The 24,225-nt window shown below is 43.0% G+C and overlaps 1 protein-coding gene across 4 annotated transcripts in view; it reads left to right on the top strand.

Moving 5' to 3' along the window:
* Usp48 (ubiquitin specific peptidase 48) overlaps positions 1-24,225 on the top strand; it is a 71,904-nt gene that overhangs the window by 42,535 nt on the left and 5,144 nt on the right. For all 4 annotated transcript variants that reach the window (XM_050152342.1, XM_050152333.1, XM_050152323.1 and 1 more), the window contains exons 17-25: positions 2,468-2,592; positions 2,693-2,815; positions 3,218-3,279; positions 4,218-4,328; positions 6,692-6,822; positions 7,067-7,173; positions 8,263-8,367; positions 14,055-14,210; positions 22,181-22,306. In XM_050152342.1, the coding sequence (XP_050008299.1) occupies positions 2,468-2,592; positions 2,693-2,815; positions 3,218-3,279; positions 4,218-4,328; positions 6,692-6,822; positions 7,067-7,173; positions 8,263-8,367; positions 14,055-14,210; positions 22,181-22,306 (1,046 nt within the window). The remainder of the gene's footprint in view (positions 1-2,467; positions 2,593-2,692; positions 2,816-3,217; positions 3,280-4,217; positions 4,329-6,691; positions 6,823-7,066; positions 7,174-8,262; positions 8,368-14,054; positions 14,211-22,180; positions 22,307-24,225) is intronic.

Here is a 24,225-nt window from a genome sequence, read left to right as displayed (position 1 = left end):
TTTTTTTTTTTTAATATTTATTATTTATACAATATTCTGTATGCCTGCTGGCCAGAAGAGGGCACCAGACCCCATTACAGATGGTTGTGAGCCACCATGTGGTTGCTGGGAATTGAACTCTCAGGACCTTTGGTAGAGCAGGCAATGCTCTTAACCTCTGAGCCATCTCTCCAGCCCCTGATCACTTCCTTTTAAAAGTTCATTCTTAGCTTTGTAAACTTCATTATCCTTGTCTGGGGACATGCTTCTGTGTGAAGTCAGTTCTCTGCGTCAGCCTTTACATGATTTGCAAGGTTGAACTCAAGTTGACTGGCTTGCATGGCACCAGTCTTCTGCTCAGCCATCTTGCCTGTTACTCTGGTTACGTCTTGACTTTTGCCAACAGTGTAATTTTCTTGTATTGTGTACATCCTGTTTGTGTGTTGGCGGGAGATACAGATGTATGTGTAGATGTGCCTATACATGGGGATGGAGAGATGGCCCTGAATTTAGTTCTGTACTCTGCATCTCTACATCAGTGCCTGTAGAGGGCAGAAGAGAGGGCATTGGGCCTTCTGAAATGACAGTTGGCTAGGAGCAGACTTGTAGGTGCTATGAACTGAACCTGGGTCCTTTGCAAGAGCAACAATCTAGTATCCTATTGCAGCAAAATTTTTATGTCAGTATCCTATGTATATTTGATTTGTCTCTCATTTTGTGTAAGTTGCTCATAGGATTGTAACCTAGTTAAGATTTTTCTTTCTCTCGTGCAGTTCAACATTTGTATGTTGCTATGTGTGTTTCATCATTCCAATGATTTTTTTTTTAATTTTATGTTTATTGATGTTTTGCCCGCATGCATATCTGTGTGAGGGTGTCAGGTCCCCTGGAACTGGAATTAGAGACAACTGTAAGCTGCTTGCTATGTGGGTGCTGTTAATTGATGCTAGATCCCCTGGAAGAGCAGTCAGTGCTCTTTATTGTTGGACCCTCTTGCCACTTGCTTGCCATTTTCCTTCAGACAGTCCTTCTTTGTAGAAGAGGCTGACCTTGAACCTTTGACCTCCTCAGGCTCCAGTTACTATACTATATTTTATTTTACTCTTATAGTCTTATAGTACATCACCACACCTGGCTCAAGGTAGCCTTTCCTTGAGATTATTCAAAGGGTCAGAAGAATTGAGGACTAGAATTAACTCAGGAAGATTACATTTTGTATTATTAGACCATATTTGGCATGGCAAAGGCATGTTTGTTGCTCAGGTGCTGTGGTGGCTGCCTTGCTTGGTAACTCATCTTTAGGTACCTGACCCGTGGGCATGAACACAACTTGCACGTGGGCCTCTCAGCATTGAAACCCATGGCAGTCAGCCCAGTTCACTCATATTTTACTTTAGCATAGTTGAAAAAATACAACATAACCAGAAGTCAGTCAGGCTGCATGTGATTGAACAGTAAATCGAGGAGCCTCACTGAAATTACTGTGGTTCAGATTATAGCCCTCCTGACATTACAAAAGTGGCAGAGTGGCCATGACCCCTATTCTTTTCTTGTCGTTTGGGATCTTTGAACAGCCAGAGGATTTTTCAAAAGTAATTGCAGGCTGGATGTGGTAGCCCACGCCTGTACAGCATCCCAGTACAGGAGGCTAAAGGGCCATCCTGAGTTACATAGATACATCTTGCTCCAAGAAAGCCAAGTGCTCAGTGGTTAAGAGCATTGATTGCTCTTCCAGGGACTCCGATGCCTTCTGACTTACATTGGTATCAGGCACCCATGTGGTGCACAAACAGACATACATTCAGACAAAGCAGCCAAACATATAAAATAAAATTTAAAAGGAAAAATAAAAGTCCCAAAACCAATTGCAATTAGGGAACAAATTTAGAGGTTGAGTGGCAAGGGCTTAGATTAGTTAGGACATTGTTTTATTACTTAACTTTGATTTAAAGAGAACAGTTTGAGGTCCATACATCCGTGAACATACTGCTCATTGCAAGATGCTTTTAGAAGTTGCGCATAATCTTTTAAGGGAATTAGCAATTTTGTGTGTGGTTGGAACCTAAGTACTCTTAACCCCTGGGGATGGTGCCTAGCATCCTAAGGTGGGTAGAAGCCTGTGTATGCTCATGCTGACACTGCAGCTAGAGACAGTGCTGAAACTCACAAATGAATCAGAGGCTACTGAACAGCAGGAAAAGAGAGCACTATAGACTCTCCATTAGGATAGGGAATAGGGATTAGGCTCTGAGTAAAAGTGCCTGTGATTCAGTCTGACCTACCTGAGTTTGACACCCGGGACTCACGTGGTAGAAGGCAAGAACTGACTCCTACCGGCTGTCCTCTGACCTGCACACACGTGCCGTGCACTTACACACCTACACAGATGCACACAGAAATATATATATACACTTTTAAAATGTTTAAGGAATAGATGACTTCTTTCATCCCTGTTTTTATAAGCAAATTTTTTTCTCTTTTAATTTAGGGGGATTAAGCATATCTGAAAATGAAAGGAGGCTCTTTTCTCAAGAGGCCTGGAGTAAACTGCGGCAGTACTTCCCAAAGGCTCCTGAGTTCCCAAGTTACAAAGAGTGCTGCTCGCAGTGCAAGGTACTGTGGGAATGGCGTGCCTCTCCCGTGGAATGGGTGTATATGTAGAGGAGAACATGTTGTCAAGGAGAGACAGCTTAACTGCTTCCATCTTTTTCAGATATTAGAACGAGAAGGGGAAGAAAACGAAGCCTTACATAAAATGATCGCAAATGAACAGAAGGCTTCCCTTCCGAATTTGTTTCAGGACAAAAACAGACCGTGTCTCAGTAACTGGCCAGAGGTACCATGATTGCCACAGAGAGGGAAAAAGTCCCACGACTTTAAAGGCCTCAGCCAAAAGTATTTCAGATCATCCCAGCCCTCTCCTTTTTCACATCCTTTCCTAATTGGGAGATATACTAGCTCGCCGTTTCCATTTTATTGCACAGCTTGAGTGGGGGATACATTTATTTGCGTTGTAAACAGTGTGGTTCACACTGGGTATGGTCACTCAGATCTATGACCCCAGCAGTGTGGGAGGCTGCAGGAGGATTGTGTTCTGTGTTCTGAGTTTGAGGACAACCTGAGCTACCTAGCAAGTTACATGACAACATGAATTTGAAAAAGAAAATCACCTTGACACTTTAAGGGGCGCAGAGGGGAAATAAAGCTAACACATTATGTTTGTGCTTCTTGTTTCCAGGATACGGATACTCTCTATATTGTGTCACACTTCTTTTTAGACGAATGGCGGAAATTTGTTAGGTAAAAAAAGAAATTTCTTTACTTTTTATGGGTTGGCTAGTATTTTTAAAAAATTCATGGATTCCCTTAATGGTGCATCCGTGATTACTTTTCCTGGCACACACAGACAACCTTTGTTTTCCACAAAGTTACACAGCTAAACCCAGAACAAATATTTAATTAATAATATCCATTTACATGTATCTCTAGTTTAAAATTATTATTTAAAAGAAATGTTGGGGAGCCAGGTGTAATGGTGCATGCTTTTAATCCCAGCATTCGGGAGGCAGAGGCAGGCAGATCTCTTGAGTTTGAAGACAGTTTGGTCTACATAGTGAGTTCCAGGACAGCAAGGGCTACACAGTGAGACCCTGTCTTTAAAAACCTAAATAAATAAATAAATAAATAAATAAATAAATAAAATATTACAGGCTGTGGACATTCGTGGCTCAGTTGTTAGACGCACATATGACATGAGCTTTTCAATCTGCATAACCTGTGCAAATGAAGGCTCACTTGTAATTGAGTTCTCAGAAGGCAGAGCCTGGGTGTCTCCAGAACCTGTTTGCTAGTTGAGTAGCCCATCTAGGTGAGCTCTGGCTTCAAGTAAGAGGCTCGGGAAAGTCATGAAGACTCCTGCTATCATCCTTGGGTTTTCGCACACTTGAGTTGTATACTAGTACACATGTGCCTGCACATATACGACATGCATACATATTACCTCCACCCCGCTATGGGCACATGCAAACTCCCCTGTCTGGGAATGGTGTTACAGGTCCCAGCACTTGGGAGACAGAGGCAGGCAGATCTCAGCAAGGTTGAGGCCAGCCTGGTCTACAAAGCAAGTTCCAGGACAGCCATGTCTACACAGAGAAACCCTGTGTTGAAAAATCAAAAATAAATAAGAACTTTCCTCATGCAGTAGTGTGTTGAATTTATCTCCTGTCTTGTTTGAATAGAAAGCCTGCAAGGTCTACTCCTGTGTCATCAATTGGGAACTCTGCCCTTCTGTGTCCACACGGAGGACTCATGTTTACATTTCCTTCCCTCACCAAAGAAGACTCGAAACTGTGAGTTTCTTCTCTTCGTGTGGCTCTCTGTCCCCAGTGATCAAGTGTGGTTAGGGGATTTTTGTCTAGCATGAAGGTCTATTAGGAATGCGCTGAGCTACTTCACTGTGTCCCTTCTAAATATGACCTATGACTGGACACCCGTCTTTAAAAAGAGATGGATTGGTTGCTTCTTCATGCAGGATATACAGCCACCCGGGGAAATTTGTTCTTGTCTTTTATTCTCCCACAGTCTACAAGTTACCTGGATGTTTTCCTTTGTCCGGCAGTCTTTCTCTAGGTCTTCATTACCTGTCATATAGTCAGTGTAGTCTTGGTTGTATTAGGTTTGTGCAAAAGGAATTGCAGTTTCAGACTGAAATTTTAAATTAAAACAAGACTCATTTTTATTAATTCTGGAAATATTACAAACATTTTTGCCAATGAGAAATATATGTATTCCAGTACTTTCAACTCTGTGTTCAGCATTTTCTGCAACCTGCTGGCAGTGGAAGTGTTTTCTCTGAGGAAAGTCAAGATGCTTGAAGGTAGTCAGTTGGTCAGAAGGAATGAGTTGAAGGTGGTGGATGAGACTAAACTTCCCAGCCCTGTTCATTCAGCTCTTGAAGTTGTGTGGTTGAACATTATAGAGAGCTAGGCCCTTTCTGTTAACTGATTCTGACTGGTTGTGGGTGGTGCAGTTTCTGGTGCATCTCCTTGATTTGTTGAGTGTGGTTCTCAGGAGTAAGGATTTTGTGGGTGTTCAGAAGTTGCAGTGGATCAGACCAGCACCAGATACCAGTGACCAGACATTTTGGTGTGGGTTGGCTTTGGAGTTTCTCGGACCAGCCATTTAAACTGGCTGTACCAAGTGTCATATACAGTCTACATTTTATTGCACATCAGAATTGGTTTGAGTAATGTTTCTTCATTGCACACAATTAAGATAGGACAGTAGTTCAAAATCACATGTACCAACACACCCACACCTTACAAGGCACCCAATTGCCCAGCCTTTTTACCTTTCCATTTCCTTCAAATAGCAGAATAATACTCCACACTGAGTTCATTGACAACCTTTGCCTACTTAAAAGGGTCAGCCTCAGTAATTGATCCCAATGGATCATTTATTGTCAAATGCATGGCCAGCTTCTATACTCATCTCCTTTGAAAAACATTTTGGATTTCCACTGCACTGTACATTCTTAGCAGTTCTTTGAACAAACGCTGTGTTTATTGCAAGCTGTCTCTGCTGGTTTACAACCCATAGAAGGAAAATTGCTTGAATTTGATTTTTATCTAACATAATTTCCATAATATTAAGTAAACATAAAATTGATAACAATAGTCATTAGCTAAGTACAAAGTGAGAAATGTACATCCAAATGATGTATGACATTACCACATCAATTAAAAATGTCTTCTCATTTCTCATGGCGATTTCAGCAATGTGAAAACCACAGTTGCTTTTGCATACACCTAATAGCTGTCTTTTTCTACAGCTGTCAACTCTAGAGAGAAGAGAAAGACGCTGGCCCACAGCAGCACATTAGCAAATAGGAGAATTAAAAAAGTGCTGTGGGATGAAGCTGGACTGAGCTTATTTGTATTTTAACGATCTTTGAGGTCATTTAAAGAAAATCGGTGAAAAAATACATATTTTCCAGACTCGTCACTTCTTCCATTGCTGTGTTGCCATTGTGACCATTAGACATTTAGAAACAGTATGGTCTTAGAGCTGGGGATGGGGCTGAGTGACTAGAGCCTAACATACGTCAGGACCTGGGATGGTACACAGCCCATCATGTGGGTGTGGTGGTACATGACTAGAATCCCAGCAGACAGTCAGACTATGTGATTATAGTTGAAGGCCCCTAGTACTTAACTTCCTTTTTATTTTCATTTTCCTCTCCTTTTGTCTTGCAGTAACTACTATAAATTTGAGTCATCTGTCTCAAAAAGTCATCATTTTAAAGGATGCATACTGAAACATAGGCAGGACAGTCACAATTTCTGGGCCAACCTCAGCCACGTGTTGAGACCTTGGCTTAAAACCCAAAGCAGAATTTATGTTTACATAGTCAAAAGTATTGCACGTTTAATTGTATATTTATGTGTTTTCTATAAGTAGCCTTATCCTGTACCTTTTCTTTTGCAGCTAATTTATTTTATCCAGCTTGTGAGTGTAGATTCATATCAGAACTATTCATAAAGTTTCACTGTTTCTCTGGTTTCATTTTTAATAAGTCATTCCCCTCTTGTTTCTTACAGCAAATTGTTGGTGGTACTGATTTTGTTGTAGGATGTTTGCTCTGTCGCTCTCCACGTGTCTTAAGGCATGTTGTTTGTTGTTTTTTGTTTTGTTTGTTTTTTTTTTTGCACAGTATAGCTCTCATATGGCCCAGCGAATGGCAAATGATTCAAAAGCTCTTTGTTGTGGATAAAGTCATTAAAATCACAAGAATTGAAGTGGGAGGCGTAAACCCTTCTGAAGTGCAGTATATTTCTGATCCTGGTAAGTTTGCATGTTACTCTTTGTTCCTTTCATTAAAAGTTGACAGTTTAAGGGGGAAGGGAAGGGTCTGTCAGTGCTCTATTCTCTGGCAGACCCTTGAGCCGTCCTCTTCTGAACGTTTAGTGCACAGATTTCCTCATCATTTGCATGCAGCCTAACACATCAGTTACTGAAAATGCTGTGTGGTAACCGATACGGGTTTTTGAAGCAATTCTTCACTTACTTCTGCTCTACTGTTTTCTAGATCTCTGTCCAGATTGCAGAGAAGGCTTGTTGTGCCAACAGCAGAGGGACCTTCGAGAATACACCCAGGCCACCATCTACGTCCACAAAGTTGTGGACAACAAGAAGGTACCTTCTCTTCTTGTGGGCATGACTGGGAGATGTAGGGGATCAAATCTGCCCACTTAGCACTGAACTTGGGCAATTGGAAAGTAGCAGGAGAATGTCCAGTGCTGTCTGAGTTTTGGTTTAAAAAATTGCCCTCTCTGTGGTTTTAGATGTGGGAGTAGAGCTGGGAGCATAACAGGACAAGGAAAGCCAGGCTGGGCCTCAGCGTTGCGCTGAAGTGCAGGTGAAATGGGGAGGAGTGGTTTCAGAGCATTCTTCTCTATTAGTATTGGCCTTGAGGAGAGCACGTGCGCCAGTCAGTTGCGTTCCAGGGTTTGGGAGAATTAAAGGCAGTTAGTTACTAAATCCATTGCTTAAGAGTGCTACCTTAACTAATTAATCCATTATAGGTGTAGAGTTGTATTTTATAAATTAAAACAAAGGCTTTTATTTCCAAACATGCTGAGGACAGGAACATAATGTAAGCATCTCCACTTCCCCCTGAATATCCTTAATCCTTTTGACCGTCAGCCCATTTACATCGTAGAAGAAGCAGCCATTGTATAATTTGAGTTTAGTAGCCATATCCACAGTGTTCTGCAGAAGAGCAGTTCTTTTTTCTGTTTTTCACTTCCTATGTCAGGTGCATCATAACCCATAACTCCAGTTCCATGGAATTTGATGTTTCTGGTTTTTGAGGCACCTGAACTGTGTGTCTCAGAATGAAAAAGACATTTAAAACTAAATAAGAAAAACAGTTAATAGAAAACCAAATTTAAAAAAACACAATTAAAAATATAACTAAGCCAGGCATAGTGGCGTACGCCTTTATTCCCAGCAGAGTTCATGGCCAGTGTGGTCTATATAGTGAGTTCTTGGACAGCTAGAGGTACAATAGGGAGACCCCCATTTCAAAATAAATAAAATAAAGGTACATGAGTAAACAAAACTTTGGGGCCCGGGAGGCCACAGGGTTAGGTTACAAGAAGTTAAAGATCAAAGGAAGCAGCCCTGGTTCCTGATTCAACCACTTGTCCCAGGGAAGCCTCTTCCCCTACCAAATGCTCACTTAGTGCCTGACTCATTTTTCTCTGATCCTGGTGCATTCAGGTGATGAAGGACTCCGCCCCAGAGTTGAATGTGAGTAGTTCTGAGACAGAAGAGGACAAGGAAGAAGCTAAGCCCGATGGAGAAAAAGACCCCGACTTTAATCAAGTATGCATTGAAGGTCTTTGCATCACTGTGCCTTCTTACTCCATGCTTCTGGTGTCTCTTCCCTGGTTGGGACATCGTTCTGAGTCCCCTTTCCACTTGTTCTGTATTTTGTTTCCTTTAGAATTAATTTCTTTTAAGAAGGAAAAAGTAGCTAGGTGCGGTGGCTGAGGTGGTGCACACCTTTAAAGCACGCAGGCGGTGGAGGCAAGTGGATCACTGTGCCTGAGGATAGCCTGGTCTACTTAGAGAATTCAAAAACAGCCTGGTCTCAAAACAAGCAAATAAAGATAAAAGTGCTGAGTGGGGCAGTTTGTGATTAAGATCATTGAGGATGCTGAGGCAGGACAGCCCACCTGTGAGTTTGAGGCCACTTTGGACCAGAGTGAGGCTATCTTTAGAGAAATGAAAAAGGAAGGAAGGCTATAATGAGATGTGGTGGCACAAGCACAGTCCTGCTCTCTTGCAGTGGAGGCAGCAGGACTAAGGGTTTGTGGTCACCCAGGTCTGCTTAGTAGAATGCTTAGTCCTCTTACAGAAACCTGGGTTTGGTACCCACCACCCACATCAGGCAGCTTAAAATTTCCTATAACTCCAGCTCCAGGGGATCTGACACCATTTGTGATGATGGCTCAGGGGATAAAGGCACCAGCCAAACCTGATGACCTGCAGTCCGTGGAACTCATATTTGAGAGGTAGAGAACCAACTCCTGCAAGTTGTCTTCTGACCACAAACATGCTAATGACACAAAAGAAATAAAATGCAGTTAAGACAATAATTATATGTATTTGGGTGTGGGTATGTGCTCATGAGTTTAGGTCCCCTCAGAAGCCTTGGCTATCCCATTGTAGCCATCCAGTGTTATTCCTGAGTACCGACATTGGACCTCTGCAAGAGTGGTACTCATTCTTAACTGCTAAGCCACCTCACTAACACCCTTAAAATATTTTTGTTTTGTTTTGGAGACAGGGTTTCTCTGTTTTATGGTCCTGGAACTAGCTCTTGTAGACCAGGCTGACCTCATCAAATTCATGGAGATCCGCCAGCCTCTGCCTCCCAAGAGCTGGGATTAAAGGTGTGCACTACCACTGCGTGGCTAAAATTTTTAATAATAATAAATTTTTTTAAGGGAAAAGTATATTTTAAGCAGCAAAAGAATACTAAAACAAGACGTGTATCTTGGTATGTTCAATAGCCATGCAAGTTTTTGTTTTTTTGTTTGTTGTTTTATTTGTTTTATTTATTTATTTTTTTTTACCCTGACAATTTCTCTATATAGCCATGACTGTCTCTGCCCTGGAACTAGCTCTGTAGACCAAGGTTGTCTCAACAAAACCCAACGAATGTTTTCTGTTAGGATTCCCTGTCCTAATGTATAGAAAATTATTCTTTTTTTAAAAATATTTATTTATTTATTATGTATACAATATTCTGTCAGTGTGTATGTCTGCAGGCCAGAAGAGGGCACCAGACCTCATTCCAGATGGTTGTGAGCCACCATGTGGTTGCCGGGAATTGAACTCAGGACCTTTGGAAGAGCAGGCAATGCTCTTAACCACTGAGCCATCTCTCCAGCCCTAGAAAATTATTCTTATAGGAAGTGTAAATGGATATGTGAATGAGCTTCAGGTTCTGGAAAATAAACAGATCATTGTGTTCCTTGAATAGTCTGTAGATCACTTTATACATTTTCAGGCTTTAAAAGAAGATTTATGAGTATGTATATGTATGCACCATGTGAGTACAGGTACCCACAGAGGCCAGAAGAGCCTCTTGGTTAATATGCTAGGAACCATATGTGGGTCTTCTGGAATAACAAACCCCAGATTGGAATGAACTGAAATTTACTGTGATACCTGCCTGCCTCTAGTCTTCTGTGTCTTCGTTTGCTCTTCCCTCTCTGTCTGCCTCTGTCTGGGTTATTGTTAGTGCACCCACATCCAGCTGATACTGATGTTTTTAAAACCATGCTATTTCTAGTTAATGTTTGACTTTTAATACCTGTAATATTTTTACCCTGAGATAGGGTAGTTAAATTACATTCATCTCCTCTCTGTTGGAGTGGTCCTCTGCCTCTTCCATTGCAAAAAACAGTCTGTGGACTTGTCGGTCTATCAGTACACACTGATATTACTGCTTTATTTTTAATGTAGAATAAGAAAGTCTTTGCGGAGTTGGAGAGACGGCTCAGAGGTTAAGAGCTCTTCCAGAGGTCCTGAGTTCAATTCCCTGCACCCACATGGTAGCTCACAACCATCTATAATAGGACCTGATGCCCTCTTCTGGCAGGTGTACATGCAGAGCACTCATACATTAAATATAAATAAACTTTTTGAAAAAAGTCTTAAGTCCCGGTTGCCTCAAGGTAAATGTTGTGTGTAGTTACCCAGCTATGCTACTGTAGAAGGATGTGCCAGTGTTTGTTGTCCGTGCTTTGTTGGAGTCTTAAAAATAACCTTAAAAAACAAACAGAGCAACAAAACCCATGGAGTAACAAAACCACATGGTTTTATGCGCCGCCCTTTGACCGTGGGCAGACAGATTGTAGTTTCCTTTGTTAAACTTGGTAGCCCGTGGCCTTGGTGCATTCTGTGGTAATGTGGGATTTCAGCTTGTTTTCTAACTGAGGTGCTCGATTACCCTGTTGAGATCTGTGCTGGTGTGTTTTCTTTCTTTCTCTATTCTCCTTTTTGAGACAGGCTTGCTGGCCTTGCAGTGCCACGTAACCAAGTTTGGCCTTGATCCCGTAGTCTTCCTGTTTGGCTTCCAGGGTGCTGGGTTTACTGGTGTGGCCACACTGCCTAGCTGTGATATGGACCTAGGAGTTTGCAGATGTGTTTCTTGTTGGTCTCTGTTTTCAGCTTGATTTTCAGCCCAAGTTGTGTAGCAAACTCTACATTTTCATGTGATTCAGACTTTGAAATGCTGGCTGTTTCTCTGAACAGCGTTTTGTTCACTGTGGTCATGACCACAGTGATGTTTTCAGGTGGGTGTGGAAGTGCTGTCCTCAGTTGTGGATGGCAAAAGATTTCACGTGTACAAATATGATGCAGAATGTTGGAGAGCATTGCTTTTTATGCCATAATTATTTTGTGCACATTATAATTTTCTTCCATCTCCCTTCTCCATGTTTGGATATTGTAATACTCTAGAATGTTTTAAATACTTTTGGTTCAGGGCAGGGCGGGATCTCTTCTAACCCTCTGTTTAGAGCATAGTAACTAGTCCCTGGGGATACCTAGTGTCTTCAGAATGTCACCCTCCCCTCCCCGTTTTGTCTCAGAACATGGTGGCTGGTTGTACTGCAGGGCAGTAAATCCCTGCCATAAATCGAGGCCTTAGTGCTCCTTAATGGAGCTGAGCAAATCCCCTTCCCTCCTCTCTAAGCCAGATCAACCCAGTTCTTTCCGTGTTATCTGAAATTCAGGTTAATGATACACTCAGTGGATAGCTCTTAGGTGATTGGAAGCCTTTTAAAACCAGTGGCCGGGAAAGGAACAACAACCAGTGTGCTGGCTTTACTGGGTTGAGATGAGTTAAAGAACAATAATTCCAGGAAAAGCCTTTAGACCCTTTGTACAGTCAATTTGAGAAGACCTTAGTTGTGGGTGGGGCATGAGGTGAGGTTGGGTTTGTACAGTAGATCCTGTTGTCTGTAGATGACCCCTCTTCACAGTCGGGTTGTCAGATGTTTTCAGGACTGCTAACTTGGCTGATTTTTTTCTTGTGAATCTTAGAAACACATTTGTGCGCGTGCAAGCTTTGGCTAGAGTGGGCAGAACCTTGCCAGTGGGCAGCACCCTGAGACCAGGTTCTTGTGGAGTCTGGGCCCTTGTAGCTGCTTTATGAATTGCAAAATACATTCATAATATGAATGAGGCGCATGTGTCCACAGTGACCCCAGCACCCCCTTTCACCACAATTGACACTCAGTGACATCTTAGAAGCCAGAGAAGAGCTTCAGTTATCTTATCCAGATATAATTAAACCAGAAAAAAAGGATTTTGAAAAATCCCACTTTTATTCTCTGGCCTGCTTAATAGGCAAACTGGACCTCTTGTTAACATCTCAGTGAGGCCTTTGTAAGTAGAGAGCCACCACACACCAATCCCAGCTCTGGGAAGACATGATCACCCACTGCCTGGAGAACATAGCACGTTCAAGGCAGACCTACATAATGAGACACTTTCAAAACAGACCAAAAAAAAATGTTCTAGAACACTTGGCTCCTTGCTATTCTCTTTTCTGAAGACTGGTACAGCCTGTATCATACCTGTATATATATAGTCCTGTGCTTTTGTGGGTGTTTAGGTAAGTTGCAGTGATCATGCTGCTCTAAATATTTGATTCTGAGTATTCCAGAGGTAAACACAGCTTCCCGTGTAATGTGTCTAGTGCATTTGAGAGAAGCTAGCAGGCACGATTCCCTGTGTCCTCTGAACCCGAGTTGATGAAACTGCATGGTCTGTGTGACTTGGGTGGTTTCCATCTAGCCAAGGGTCTTGGAGTCCACCTTCGCCTTGGTTTTTAACAGTGGTCTGTACTCTGGAGATCAGCATTTCTATAATGTGCAAGCTGTGCTCGGGCGTTCTTTTGTTTGCTTTCACAGGACTGTAGTCGAAGCCGTTTCCCTTCACCACTGATACAACAAGAAGCACATTGCTTGAGTAAAGCCTAATCTTTGATTTTACAGTTGATATTTACTTCCATATCATTCTCAAAAGGAGCCAGGGATGTGGCTCAGTTGGTAGCGTGCATGCTTAGCATGCAGGAGCTCTACTTTCCGTCCCCAGCTCCGTAAATCTGAAGTGTTGGCATACTGCTATAATCTTGCCACTATGAAGGTGGGGACAGGAGGGTTAGTTCAGACAGGGGGAGCTGTAGACTAGCCTCTGGTACATGACTCCCACCCCACCCCAAAGAAAACATGTAAAAGAACTTAAAATTTATTTACATAATTCTATAATCTTGAAATTTCAATTTATTGACTCGTTTGGGTTTTTTTTTTATTAACTTTCTAATGCATTTGTTTGTTTATTGTGTATATGTGTGTGGATGCAGTAGAGGTTAAAAAGACAGCAAGAGTTGGTTCTCATCTTGCCCTGTGTGGGTCCTGGGGAACAACCAGAGGGTTCTTGCAAACTACCTTGATCACTTGATCATTGTGGTCACAACTTCTTAACTGGAACAAAAAAATAGCCATTTTCTCTATATGTAAGTGATATTTAACTGTGTGCCTTCAAGTGGAAGGCATCAAGAGAACTAGTTTAAACATATTAATTAGATATTACGTAACTGTCAGACTTGGCATTGATGGCCATCTCACCAGCCCTGGGCCTTGTTGTCTAGCCCTAGGCTGGCCTTCAGAATCCCTGCCTTACCTCTCAAGTGCCAGGATTAGAAGAAGGTCAGCACAACTGGTAATTTCTTGTTGTTCCTGGTTGGAGGTGAAACTTTGTTTTGTTTTTTTTTTTTTTTAAGTGTTTTTTATAACGAACTTTTAAATTACTTACAGGCAGTTATAAGTTCATTTTTACACGCACACACCCTGTATATGTGAACCCACTAATTTGTAGAACCTTGGACTCCCTGTGTTGGAGTCAGAGGGTTTCCGGAGCAGTTGTATCCAGCTTCTGTTTGCCTGAAGAACCTCCCGAATGGGGTAATCTCTTTGGGATCTTGTTTTTAGAGCAATGGAGGTACCAAGCGACAGAAGACGTCCCAACAGGGCTACGTGGCCTACCAGAAGCAGGTTATCCGGCGGAGCACGAGGCACAGAAAGGTGCGAGGAGAGAAGGCACTGCTGGTGTCGGCTAATCAGACATTAAAAGAACTGAAGATTCAGGTGAGGGAAATTGAATGTCTGTCTGGACTCTCAAGGATTCTGTGAGTTCCTCCCCACATCTTTTTTTCTGGGACTGAGGCATTACTAATCTAACTGCTTATGGTAGTAATCCAACTGGAGAGGACTTTCTGGGTTTTAAATGCTTGTAGGGCCCCAAGTTAAAATGTTTGTTTGTTCGGTTGGTTTTTGGTTTTTCATGATAGGGTTTCTCTGTGCCGCCCTGGCAGTCCTGGTACTACATCTGCCTGCCTCTGACTCCTGAGTGATGGGATTAAAGGTGTGTTCCCCACATTCCTGACCATTGGTGTGAAGTGTTTAAAAGGGCACCAAGCACAAGGAAGGCCTCCCTGTTGGTAGTAAAGCTCCAGATTCGTCCTGGCGTTGATTCTGTAATATCCCAGAGATACAACATGGTTCTTAAAGATCATGTATCACTTTTTTGTTGAGGGAGCGTTGAGACAGGGTTTCTCTGTATAGCTCTAGCTGTCCTGGAACTTGCTCTATAGACCAGGCTGTTCCTCTGCCTCCCAAGTGCTGGGACGAATGGTGTGTGCCACCACTTCTACTTTGCAAGAATGACCTTGTACCAGTTTGGGTGCTATCAGTTTCTTTAGGTCCCCCATGGTGTTATCAGTGCTAAACCTGACATGGACTTTTTTTCACAGAGGGTTGTTACTGTCACTGTGACCACAACCTCTTAGCTGGACCAAAAAAAAAAAAAAAAAAAAAAAAAACAACCCAAAACCAACCAAAAACCCCTTAGTTTTCACAGTAGCCAGTTTTTGTATCCAGGTGGCAAGTGATAGCTTATGCACATACACTTTTCTTCAGGTGGGAGGCCTCGAGAGAACTTGTTAATCCACAACAAACTTCAGGATAATTGTTCTCTCTTTTCCTGGCTGGACTGTGAGTTTGTTACTGAGGGAGAAACAAACAGCACTGGGACTGCTTGTTAGGATGAGCCGGAGCTCTCAGCACACTTTGTTCTTGTTGTTTTGTTTCCTGTTTGGTTTGCACACGTGTATGCCTGTGTGAATGTGTGTGTGCACTCATGCATGTGGAGGCCAAAACTATCTATCTTGGCACCTTCTCCCATTTTATTTTAAAATTTTATTCATTATAAAATTTTCAGATTCTGTGTATGAGTGTTTTGCTTGCATGTGGACCAGCTGGGTGCCTGGTGCCTGCAGAGAAGAGAAAAACATGTCTCCAAGTCCTTGGGACTGGAGTTACAGGTGGCTGGAAATCAGCATATGGGTGCTGGGAATTCTTGCTGTGTCTTCTGCAAGAAAATCAAGTACTCTTAACCACTGAATCTTTTTTCCAGCTCCTAAAATTTTACTGTGTGTGTGTGTGTGTGTGTGTGTGTGTGTGTGTGTGTGTGTGTAGTGTGTGTGTGAGTAAAGTGTATATGCGCTGAGGGGAATGTGGGAACAGGGCCATGATACACTTGTAGAGATTTGAAGACAGTCTTTACGAGAGTTCCAAGGATTAAACTTGGCTTTGGCTTTTTTTTTGGTTGGGGATTCATTCATTCATTCATTCATTCATTCACATAGATTTTTGAGGCAGTGCATCACTACATAGCTCTGGCTGGCCTGCAACTCACTGTGCAGCTGCGGGTAGTCCAAGCTCACAGGTCTGTCTGCCTCTGTCTCCTGAGAGCCGAGACCAAAGGTGTGGTCTATCACACTATGTATCATCAGCAAGTGTCTTTTCCTACTCAACCAGCTCAAGGGTCTACATTGTTCCTTGAGACTGGGTTACCTATTGGCTTGGAGCTTGCCATATAAGGCTCGGTCAGCTGACCAGCAAAGATCTAGGTAACTTCCTTTCCCTTTCTCCCCAGCACTGGGATTACAAGTATACATTGCCATACCTATATGTTTTTAATTAGTTTTTAATTGCGTGTGTGGGAGTATGTGTACAGGTGAGTATAGCCTGTAGAGTCCAGAAGAGGGAGTTGAGAGCTGCCCCAAATGCATGCTAAGTACCAAACTTAGGTCTTCTGTTAGAGCAGCCCTTACTATTAACTGCTGAGCTCTCTCTCCAGTCCTCTTACTCAGGTTTTTAAAGTATTTTATGTGTGTGTGCCTGAGTGTATGTATATCCACCAAGTACTTGGCAAGAACCTAATCTGCTTAAAGTCAGTGAATATCAGGTCCCTGGAACTGGAGTTATAGGCAGTTGTTAGCCACTGGGTGAGTAACAAGTGCTCATAACTGCTGAGCCATCTCTCCAGCCCTACACACCCACTTTTTGGTTTTGTTTTTTCTAGATCTTTGGAGCCTGTCCTGGATCTTGCTCTGTAAACCAGGCTGGCATTGAACTCACAGAAATCTGACTCTCTCTGCCTCCCTAGTGCTGGGATTAAAGGTGTGTGCCATCACTGGACAGCTCACGCCCACATTTTAATGTAGATTCTGGGGATCAAACATGGAGTCTCAAGCTTGTTCAAAAGTTCTTTGCTGTTGTTAACATTTTCTTGTTTCTTTTGCGTGCGTGTGGGTCTGTCTGTATGGTAAGTGAGAGGACAGTTTTTTCTGGGGAAACTTGTTCTCTTCTTCTGTCATGTGGCCGGGCACAATAATAGCACCTTTACTTGCTTGAGCCCTCTCACCACCTATCTTAGTTTGGGTTGTTGTTGCTGTGATGAAACATCATGCCCAAAACATCTTGGGGAGGAAAGGGTTTATCTGGTTTACAAATTGTAGTTTTTCAATGGAAGAAGTCAGAATAAGAACTCTAGCAGGGCTGAAACCTGGAGGCAGAAGCTATTGCAGAGACCATGAAGGAATGCTGCTTATTGGCTTGCTTTCCACACTTTGCTCAGCCTTCTTTTTTATAGAACCTTGGACCACCAGCCTATCTATGACCCCAGCCACAATTGGGTTGGACCCTCCCCCAGCACTCACTAAGAAAATGCCCTGTTGCTGGTCTTATGGGGGCATTTTCTCATTTGAGGTTACCTCCTTTCAAATGATTCAAGCTTATCAAGTTGACATAAAGCTAGCCAGTGTGCCAGGTCCGATTAAATTTATTTATTTGCATGTTTGTCTGTATTGTGCCTTAGAAAATCAGAGAGCTGTGGGATCCCTTGGGGCTTGATTTACATACAGTTGTGAACCTCTGTAAGAACAGTGTTCTGTTAATATCTCTCCAGCTCCCCCACCCCCACCCCGTTTTTGTTTTTGAGCTTTGCTAAGAACACCTGCCTATCCTATGTTGAAGTTGCTAAATTGATCAGGCTGACTCAAATCAAACTCCTGTCTATGCCTCTCATTTCTTAGTATTTTTGGTGACATATTGTCTATTGGCTAGAATATATTTACATCTATTTATTTGTTTACTTTTTTGTGTGTGAATATGTTTATTTTGTGTATGTATATTTATTTTGTATGTAGATATGTTTATGGGTGCATTGTGCTGTGGTGCACTTGTGGTCATAGGACAGCCCATGAAAGTTGATTCCCTTTGACCGTGTATATCTCAGGTACCAAACTTGGATCATCAGGCTTGGCAGAAATTGCCTTTGCCCCAGGTCATCTCACTAGCCCTGTTTGCTAGGTTGTTAACTCATCTTTATCTTTTTTTTTTTTATATAGTAGCCTTTTCCAAATTGTTGTTTAATGCCCCATCCATACTCTCACTTGGAAATCTATAAGGTCACACACACAGGCAGTTACCCAAATTCTTTGTGATGGTATCACTTCTGGGTGTCAGGGAAAGTTCCATAAGTGTGCGTTCCAATAGTATGTCTCAAACCCTCAGCAGAAAGAGCTGATAAATTCAAGATGTCCATGAAAAACAATCTGGCCCCTGTGGTTTGAGTCACTGTAGGATCTCCAAAAGCTGACCACGCTCCCTTGTCTGCTGCCTTCATGTGGTGGCATTCATGGCAATGCATTTTTCTTGTTGCTGATATTTATCGTTGTAATTGAGGCAAAAGTGCAGGCTTCTTTTGAGGGTGTTATGTGTTCCAGATTGTCCTGAGAACAGCATTTCCCTTGGTTGAACCCATGGCTCTGAAAATAAATGTGTTGGCATAATATCTTCCCTCTGTTGTTGTGCCCTTTACATCTGAGAAAGCTTGTTTCCACCGCCGGTTTTCTGCCTGTCAGCGGTAAACCTCGAGCATTCAAAACCTTTAAATTACAAAAAGAGCCCCTGTGGACAAGGATGTTTCTGAGGCCTGTGCTGCTCTTATTATGGATCGCTGTTTTTGAAGAATAAATTAGAAGGCAGCAAAAATAACCTCTCCCCCTGGGAGTGTGTTACCTGCTTGGATGAACTGCTTCACGGCAGCAGCTATTCAGATGAAACCCCCACACGCTTTTTCCTCAGTGATTTCTTTGTGGTGTTTCCTCTCATCTCCCACTCTTGTGAATCAAACAGGACTGAAAGAAAGGGTGGCGGGATGGAATTTCCCCCTGCTGCCCAGTGCTTTAAGAACATCGGCTAGCTGCGACCCTTCCGCCGCAGCTGTGTGGCATACATGTGGTTCTCAGTTGGTGGTGGTAGGTACTTTTTTGTCTTTTGTAGACATTTTTAAATTATTTTATGTGCATTGGTGTTTTGCTTGCATATATGTCTGTATCAGGGTACAGTCTATCAGGGTACAGGTATCAGCTCAAACTGAGTTACAGCTGTGAGCTGCCATGTGGTTGCTAAGAAATGAACCCAGGTCCTCTGAAAGAGCTGCCAGTGCTCTTAACTGCTGAGTCATCTCTTCAGCCCCAGTAGGTGCTTTTTTTAAAAAAAGGGTTGTACTTCATTTTCTTTTGTAGAATGAAGCCTTTCCTTTGGGCACACTGCTCTAGGTGAATTGGGTGACAGTCTGCCACAGTGTAAATCAAGGTTGTATAGATAGATGCTTTTCCATATGCTATTGCTTAGAACCTTAAAGTTGCTTTGGGGGGCTAGATAGGCAGCTCAGTAGTTAAGAAATTCTTGAGAGTACTTGCTGCATAGAGGACTCAGGTTCAGGTCTTAGCACCCTCGTGGCTGTTCACAACCATCTGTAACTCTAGTAGGCTCCAGGTATATAAGTGTTGCATGTAACATTCGTGTAGGCATCAGATTCATACACATAAAATAAGTAAATGTTGAAAACATTTTAAAAAACTAAAGTTTGTTGTTTTGCATAGTTGTTAGTTCATCCAATAATCCAGTAATGCTTCTCTCCTGTTGGTTTGTTTGGCTGAACAAATACTCAAATCTAGACCTAACTCATGCTAAGTAGTCATTCTTCCACTTCCCTTCTCCAGTGCATAATTTTATTTCCCTAAAGATGTGTGTCATTGGCCCTTAGGGGGGTGGTGTTTGGGCACAGGGTGAAGTGGCTGAAGTGTCTGCATTTCCTTGCCTCAGTTATGTGGGTAATTGAAGTCTGGCGGCATGCTCTGCTGCTCCTGGAATGTCCACAGTTAGGAAGCAGGTCACTACCAGGCAGCCTGTATTGTATGCTGGCACTCAAGCTCTGTACTGTCCGTGGACCCCTGCCTTGATTTGTTTCTCTTCGAAACCACTGCTGTCTTCTCCCAGCACCTCTTCTGGGATACCTTGTCATAGTCCCTGTTAGAATCCTGCACCTAAGTTGTGTCACCCCATACGGACTGCTGAACCACCTGTCCCGCATTACCCGGAGGGATTTTCCTAGTGTAGATTTCCAGTGTCTAGTGCAATACTTGTCGTGTGCTGGCTTCATGAAGGCCACAGTCATTGTTGAACACACTTACGTGCCTTTGTCTGTACTCACAGCACAGTGTGTCAGTCCCTCAGAGATGATATGGCTATCTCAAGGGATTTGAGGCTTGACCCATCTCATGGAGTGGGCATTTCAAGAGAAGAAGCCATCCTATATTGAGGGAAATGAATGCGACCTTACCTGTGTGAAGTCACTGTCACCCATCTCCATCGAAGCTCTGCTGGATGTGCTGAGGAACCTGTTCCACATTGGTATGCTGGTCTGGGGTTGGCAGAGTTAGCCTTGTCTGTACATCCTACACAGCAGGAAGTGTAGGAACAAGTCTTGCTGCTTCAGGAAGCTCACTGGCAGTACCGCGCCCTTGTCACCTCTGGGTGTTCATGTCTTTTTGAGAAATCCAGGTATCATTCTCACCTGACCAGAGCTCTTATCTGTAGCCAGTTTTAAAGTCACTCCTGCGGTAAGCATTACCCCAGCCCTTTCTACTGCACAGGGAGCTGGAGACTGAATTCCTACAGATGACCCGTCTTTCTGCCACCAAGTAGAAGAAAGCATGAAAGCTGGATGACTCCCTTAGCATCAGGGATAACAGTGTAATAAGATTGGGTGCTAAAGAATTACTTTTGAAGAATATCTTGGCTGAGTGTAGTAATGTATGCCTTTAATTCCAGCAGAGGCGATTGGATCTCTTACAGTTGGAGGCCAGCATATCTATATAGTGAGTTCCAAGACACTCAGTGCTAAGCATAGTAAGAACCTAAGTCAAAATAAATAGCTTAATTAAAAATTTCACATGAATGTTTTTAAAACTGCCTTACCTATTAAGAATAGTAATAGTGAGGGCTGGAGAGATGGCTCAGAGGGTAAGAGCATTGGCTACTCTTCCAGGGATCCCGAGTTCAATTCCCAGCAACCACATGGTGGCTTACAACCATCTGTAGTGAGACCTGGTGCCTTTCTTGCCAGCAGCACATTGTATACTTAATAAATAAATCTTTAAATAATAAGAATAAGAATAGTAATAGTGTTACTATTGGTGTCTGAGAGCCTTTTCAAGATTCCTTCTGCTCTCTGGATGTAATTACAATCCAGAAATGATTTAAACCATTATTGGTTATTTTGTGATAGCACAGATTGAATTTAGGGTCTTGTTATACTAGATGAGTGTGCCCTCACTGAGACAGTGTCTCACTAAGTTAACACTGGCTGATCTGTCCCAGCCTCCCGAGCGGCTGGAAATAAAGGCCTACCCCATCAATTCTTTTAAAACTTTCTGAATCTGAAAGACATTGAAGGAATTATGTGTTTTGGAATGTATTTGACTTTTGTTGCTTGGCCACTGTTGGGATACAGCACGTAGCCCTTCTCTGAAGTTGTATTTTGGTCCCCAGAGACTCAACACTGAGTCTAAGAATATTGACAGTTTGTCCGAATGACACAGTCCAGGCTGCCTGCTAAGGAGATAAATGTAGGTGGGCAGTGGTGGTGCACACCTTTACTCTCAGCATTTAGGAGGCAGAGGCAGGTGGATCTCTCTGAGTTTGAGGCCAGCCCATTCTACAGAGCAAGTTCAGGACAGCCAGGGCTACGCAGAGAAACCTTGTCTTTAGAAACCCAAACCTTGCCTTTAGAAACAATTTTGTCCAAATTTGTGTGTGTGTGTGTGTGTGTGTGTGTGTGTGTGTGTGTGTGTGTGTGGTGGTGGTGGTGGTGGTGGTGTTTCTGAAACGAGTGTCTCAAGCCAGCCTGGAATTCTGTGTGTATGACTTGTTCTGCAATGGAACCTCTAAATTCAGAAAGGCATCGTGCATTAACCCCTCCATAAATGAACTATAGGCACCAGACAACTCAAGCCTAAAAATACTTTTAGGTGAGCATTCATACTTGTTCGTGGAAATGGTTTTGAATGAGACCATGTGCTTGCTTATGATGTGTTGTAGGGCACCTTAGGAATGGGGTGATCTTGATGAAGTGTGGGTGCAAGCAACACAGCCCTATCTTTGAGTTCCCCCTGATAGACTTGGGGAGGCAACAGGACACTGAATCAACCGACCTGAATGTCTAATTGTTTCTGTTCTCTATTCCTGAGGCTTGGCCTCCTAGGGACACTCTCTAGCATTGTAGCAAGTGGGCTGGCTGCTTTTGTACTTTGGAGCCTTTGGATTTTTTTCCTGTTTTTTAGAATCTGTTTTATGTTTTCAAGGGTGTTACAGGACTCAGTGTTGTCCTTTGTATAGACATTGTTTCTTTTGTATTGCCACAGATCATGCATGCATTTTCAGTCGCTCCCTTTGACCAGAATTTGTCAATTGATGGAAAGATTTTAAATGATGACCGTGCCACCCTTGGGGCCCTCGGCGTCATTCCTGAGTCTGTCATTTTATTAAAGGTAAGTAGCGGCCGTCCAGCTGGGGCCTCAGGTGTCAGTGCTGCATCCCTGGTAAAGGATATGCCGTGGTGGTGAAGGGTGAAGCAACGTGGGTCCTTGAAGGGCAGGAGTTCTCAGGGGCTGGGAGCTTTTGCTCCCTCTTGGTTATCCAGCTCTGCAGAGGCTGAGAGGAGACCAGCACACCTCTAGGCTGTGTCCTCACAGTCATCATCAGCTGTGGTGATTGCAGAATACCTACCGCTGCCTGTGAACTAAAGATAGATGGGCATCTCCTCTTGGTCCTCTCTGGATTTCTATGTGGCTTGGTGTTTGTGCTGTAGACAGTCAGGACAGACAGCACTGCCAAAACTATCACCATCCACCCCTGCCTGATTGCTCCAGGTTGATTTTTCTCTGACAAGAGGCCAGCTTCTCCAGACCACAGATCTGTTTTTTATTCCACTCATGGAAGGGAGGCTTGAGCTCGGGTCAGGATTGACTGTCAGCCCATGAACCACCCACCACACTGGGTTCAGCTCAATGACCTGGTCTCTGGTTATGATTTCTATGTCGGCACCTCCTCTTCTTGCATTAATGGTTTTACTTGCACACATTCCTTTGGTTTGCTTATTTTATTGTTGTATTAAGACAGGGTCTATATAACCTAGGTTGGCCTTCTACGTTAGCCTCCTGGTTGCTAGGATTACAGCCATGCACCACTGTGCCCGGGTTGTTTTATTTTGGACTAGCTGGAGTCTAGACTAGTGTGGCTTCTTTGCAATGCTTCCCTCTTTAAGAAAGTGCGGAGAAGAGGTGTGTGACCTGTGAAAGGATTGCTCACCCTGTTGATACTTAAAATTTTCATCTATCATTTTAACAAAATAGGTTTCTTTTGCTGTGATAAACACCATGACAACAAAGGCAGCTTGGGAAGGAAGGTTTATTTCAGTTTATGGTTGTAATCGGTCATGAAGGAGGGGCAGGAGCTGGAGCCAGCAGCTGTGGAGGGGTACTGCTTACTGGCTTACACTTTGTGTCTTACTCAAGTAGCTTTCTTTTTTTTTTTGAGACAGGGTCTCACTATGTAGTGCTGGCTGGTCTGGGACTCACAGGCCTGCCTTTGCCTCTGGAGTGCTGGGATCAAAAATGTGTGCCATGCCTGGTTACACCTGCTTTCTTATACTACCCTGGACCACCTGCCCAGACACAGCAGCATCCACATCATCATTAGTCAATAAAGTGACCCTCAGATTTGCTTACAGTCCTATCTGATTCTTCCCACGTAACTCTAGTTTGTGTTAAGTTGGACAAAAAACTAGCCAGGTCACAGCAATTATAAAAATCTCTTTGAGGAGCATAGGGCTTTTTGTGATTTCATTTGATAGCACAGTGGCATGGCCTGCACTTCTGTATTGCTTCAGGGGCATGGGCTGAGGCTTTTTTGTCTGAAGTGCAGAGAACCAGAGATCTTGGATTTTGAAATATTTGTATATATAATGAGGTATGTTTCATATGTACCCCATATACACAACCTGGAGGTAATTTCATACAATATTTTTACTGTTTTAAGTAACCCATTTAAGGAGTTTGGTTATAAACATTTTGTACTTTAGATATCCTATAACAAGCTCAGAAAGAACATTTTGGAGTTAGTGATGCTCTCTACATGCTGGTATAGAAGAGAGGGGTGCTGAGGCACACTGTTCTGCCACATAGGAAACCCTGGTAGAACAATCCCAGATACCTGACCTGGGTGGGCATGTTTTTGTAACTTACCCTGACACAACGAGGCAGGCATGTCTTGTCCTCCCATCCTGACTGTTGGCTTTTCCCAGAACTATAGTCTGTGGAATGATAATGTTTACCTCTTGAGTTGTTACCCTCTAGACTGGCTCGTTACATGGCTTCTGTAGCAGGTCTGCAGCTGGAGTTTGGACTGG

Source organism: Alexandromys fortis, unplaced genomic scaffold (genome assembly GCF_014885135.2).
Source record: "Alexandromys fortis isolate MF-2015 unplaced genomic scaffold, M_Fortis_MF-2015_v1.1 scaffold_26, whole genome shotgun sequence".
NCBI lineage: Eukaryota > Metazoa > Chordata > Mammalia > Rodentia > Cricetidae > Alexandromys > Alexandromys fortis.
The sequence above is the reverse complement of the archived record's forward strand: the minus strand, read 5'-3'. Positions and strand labels throughout refer to the sequence as shown.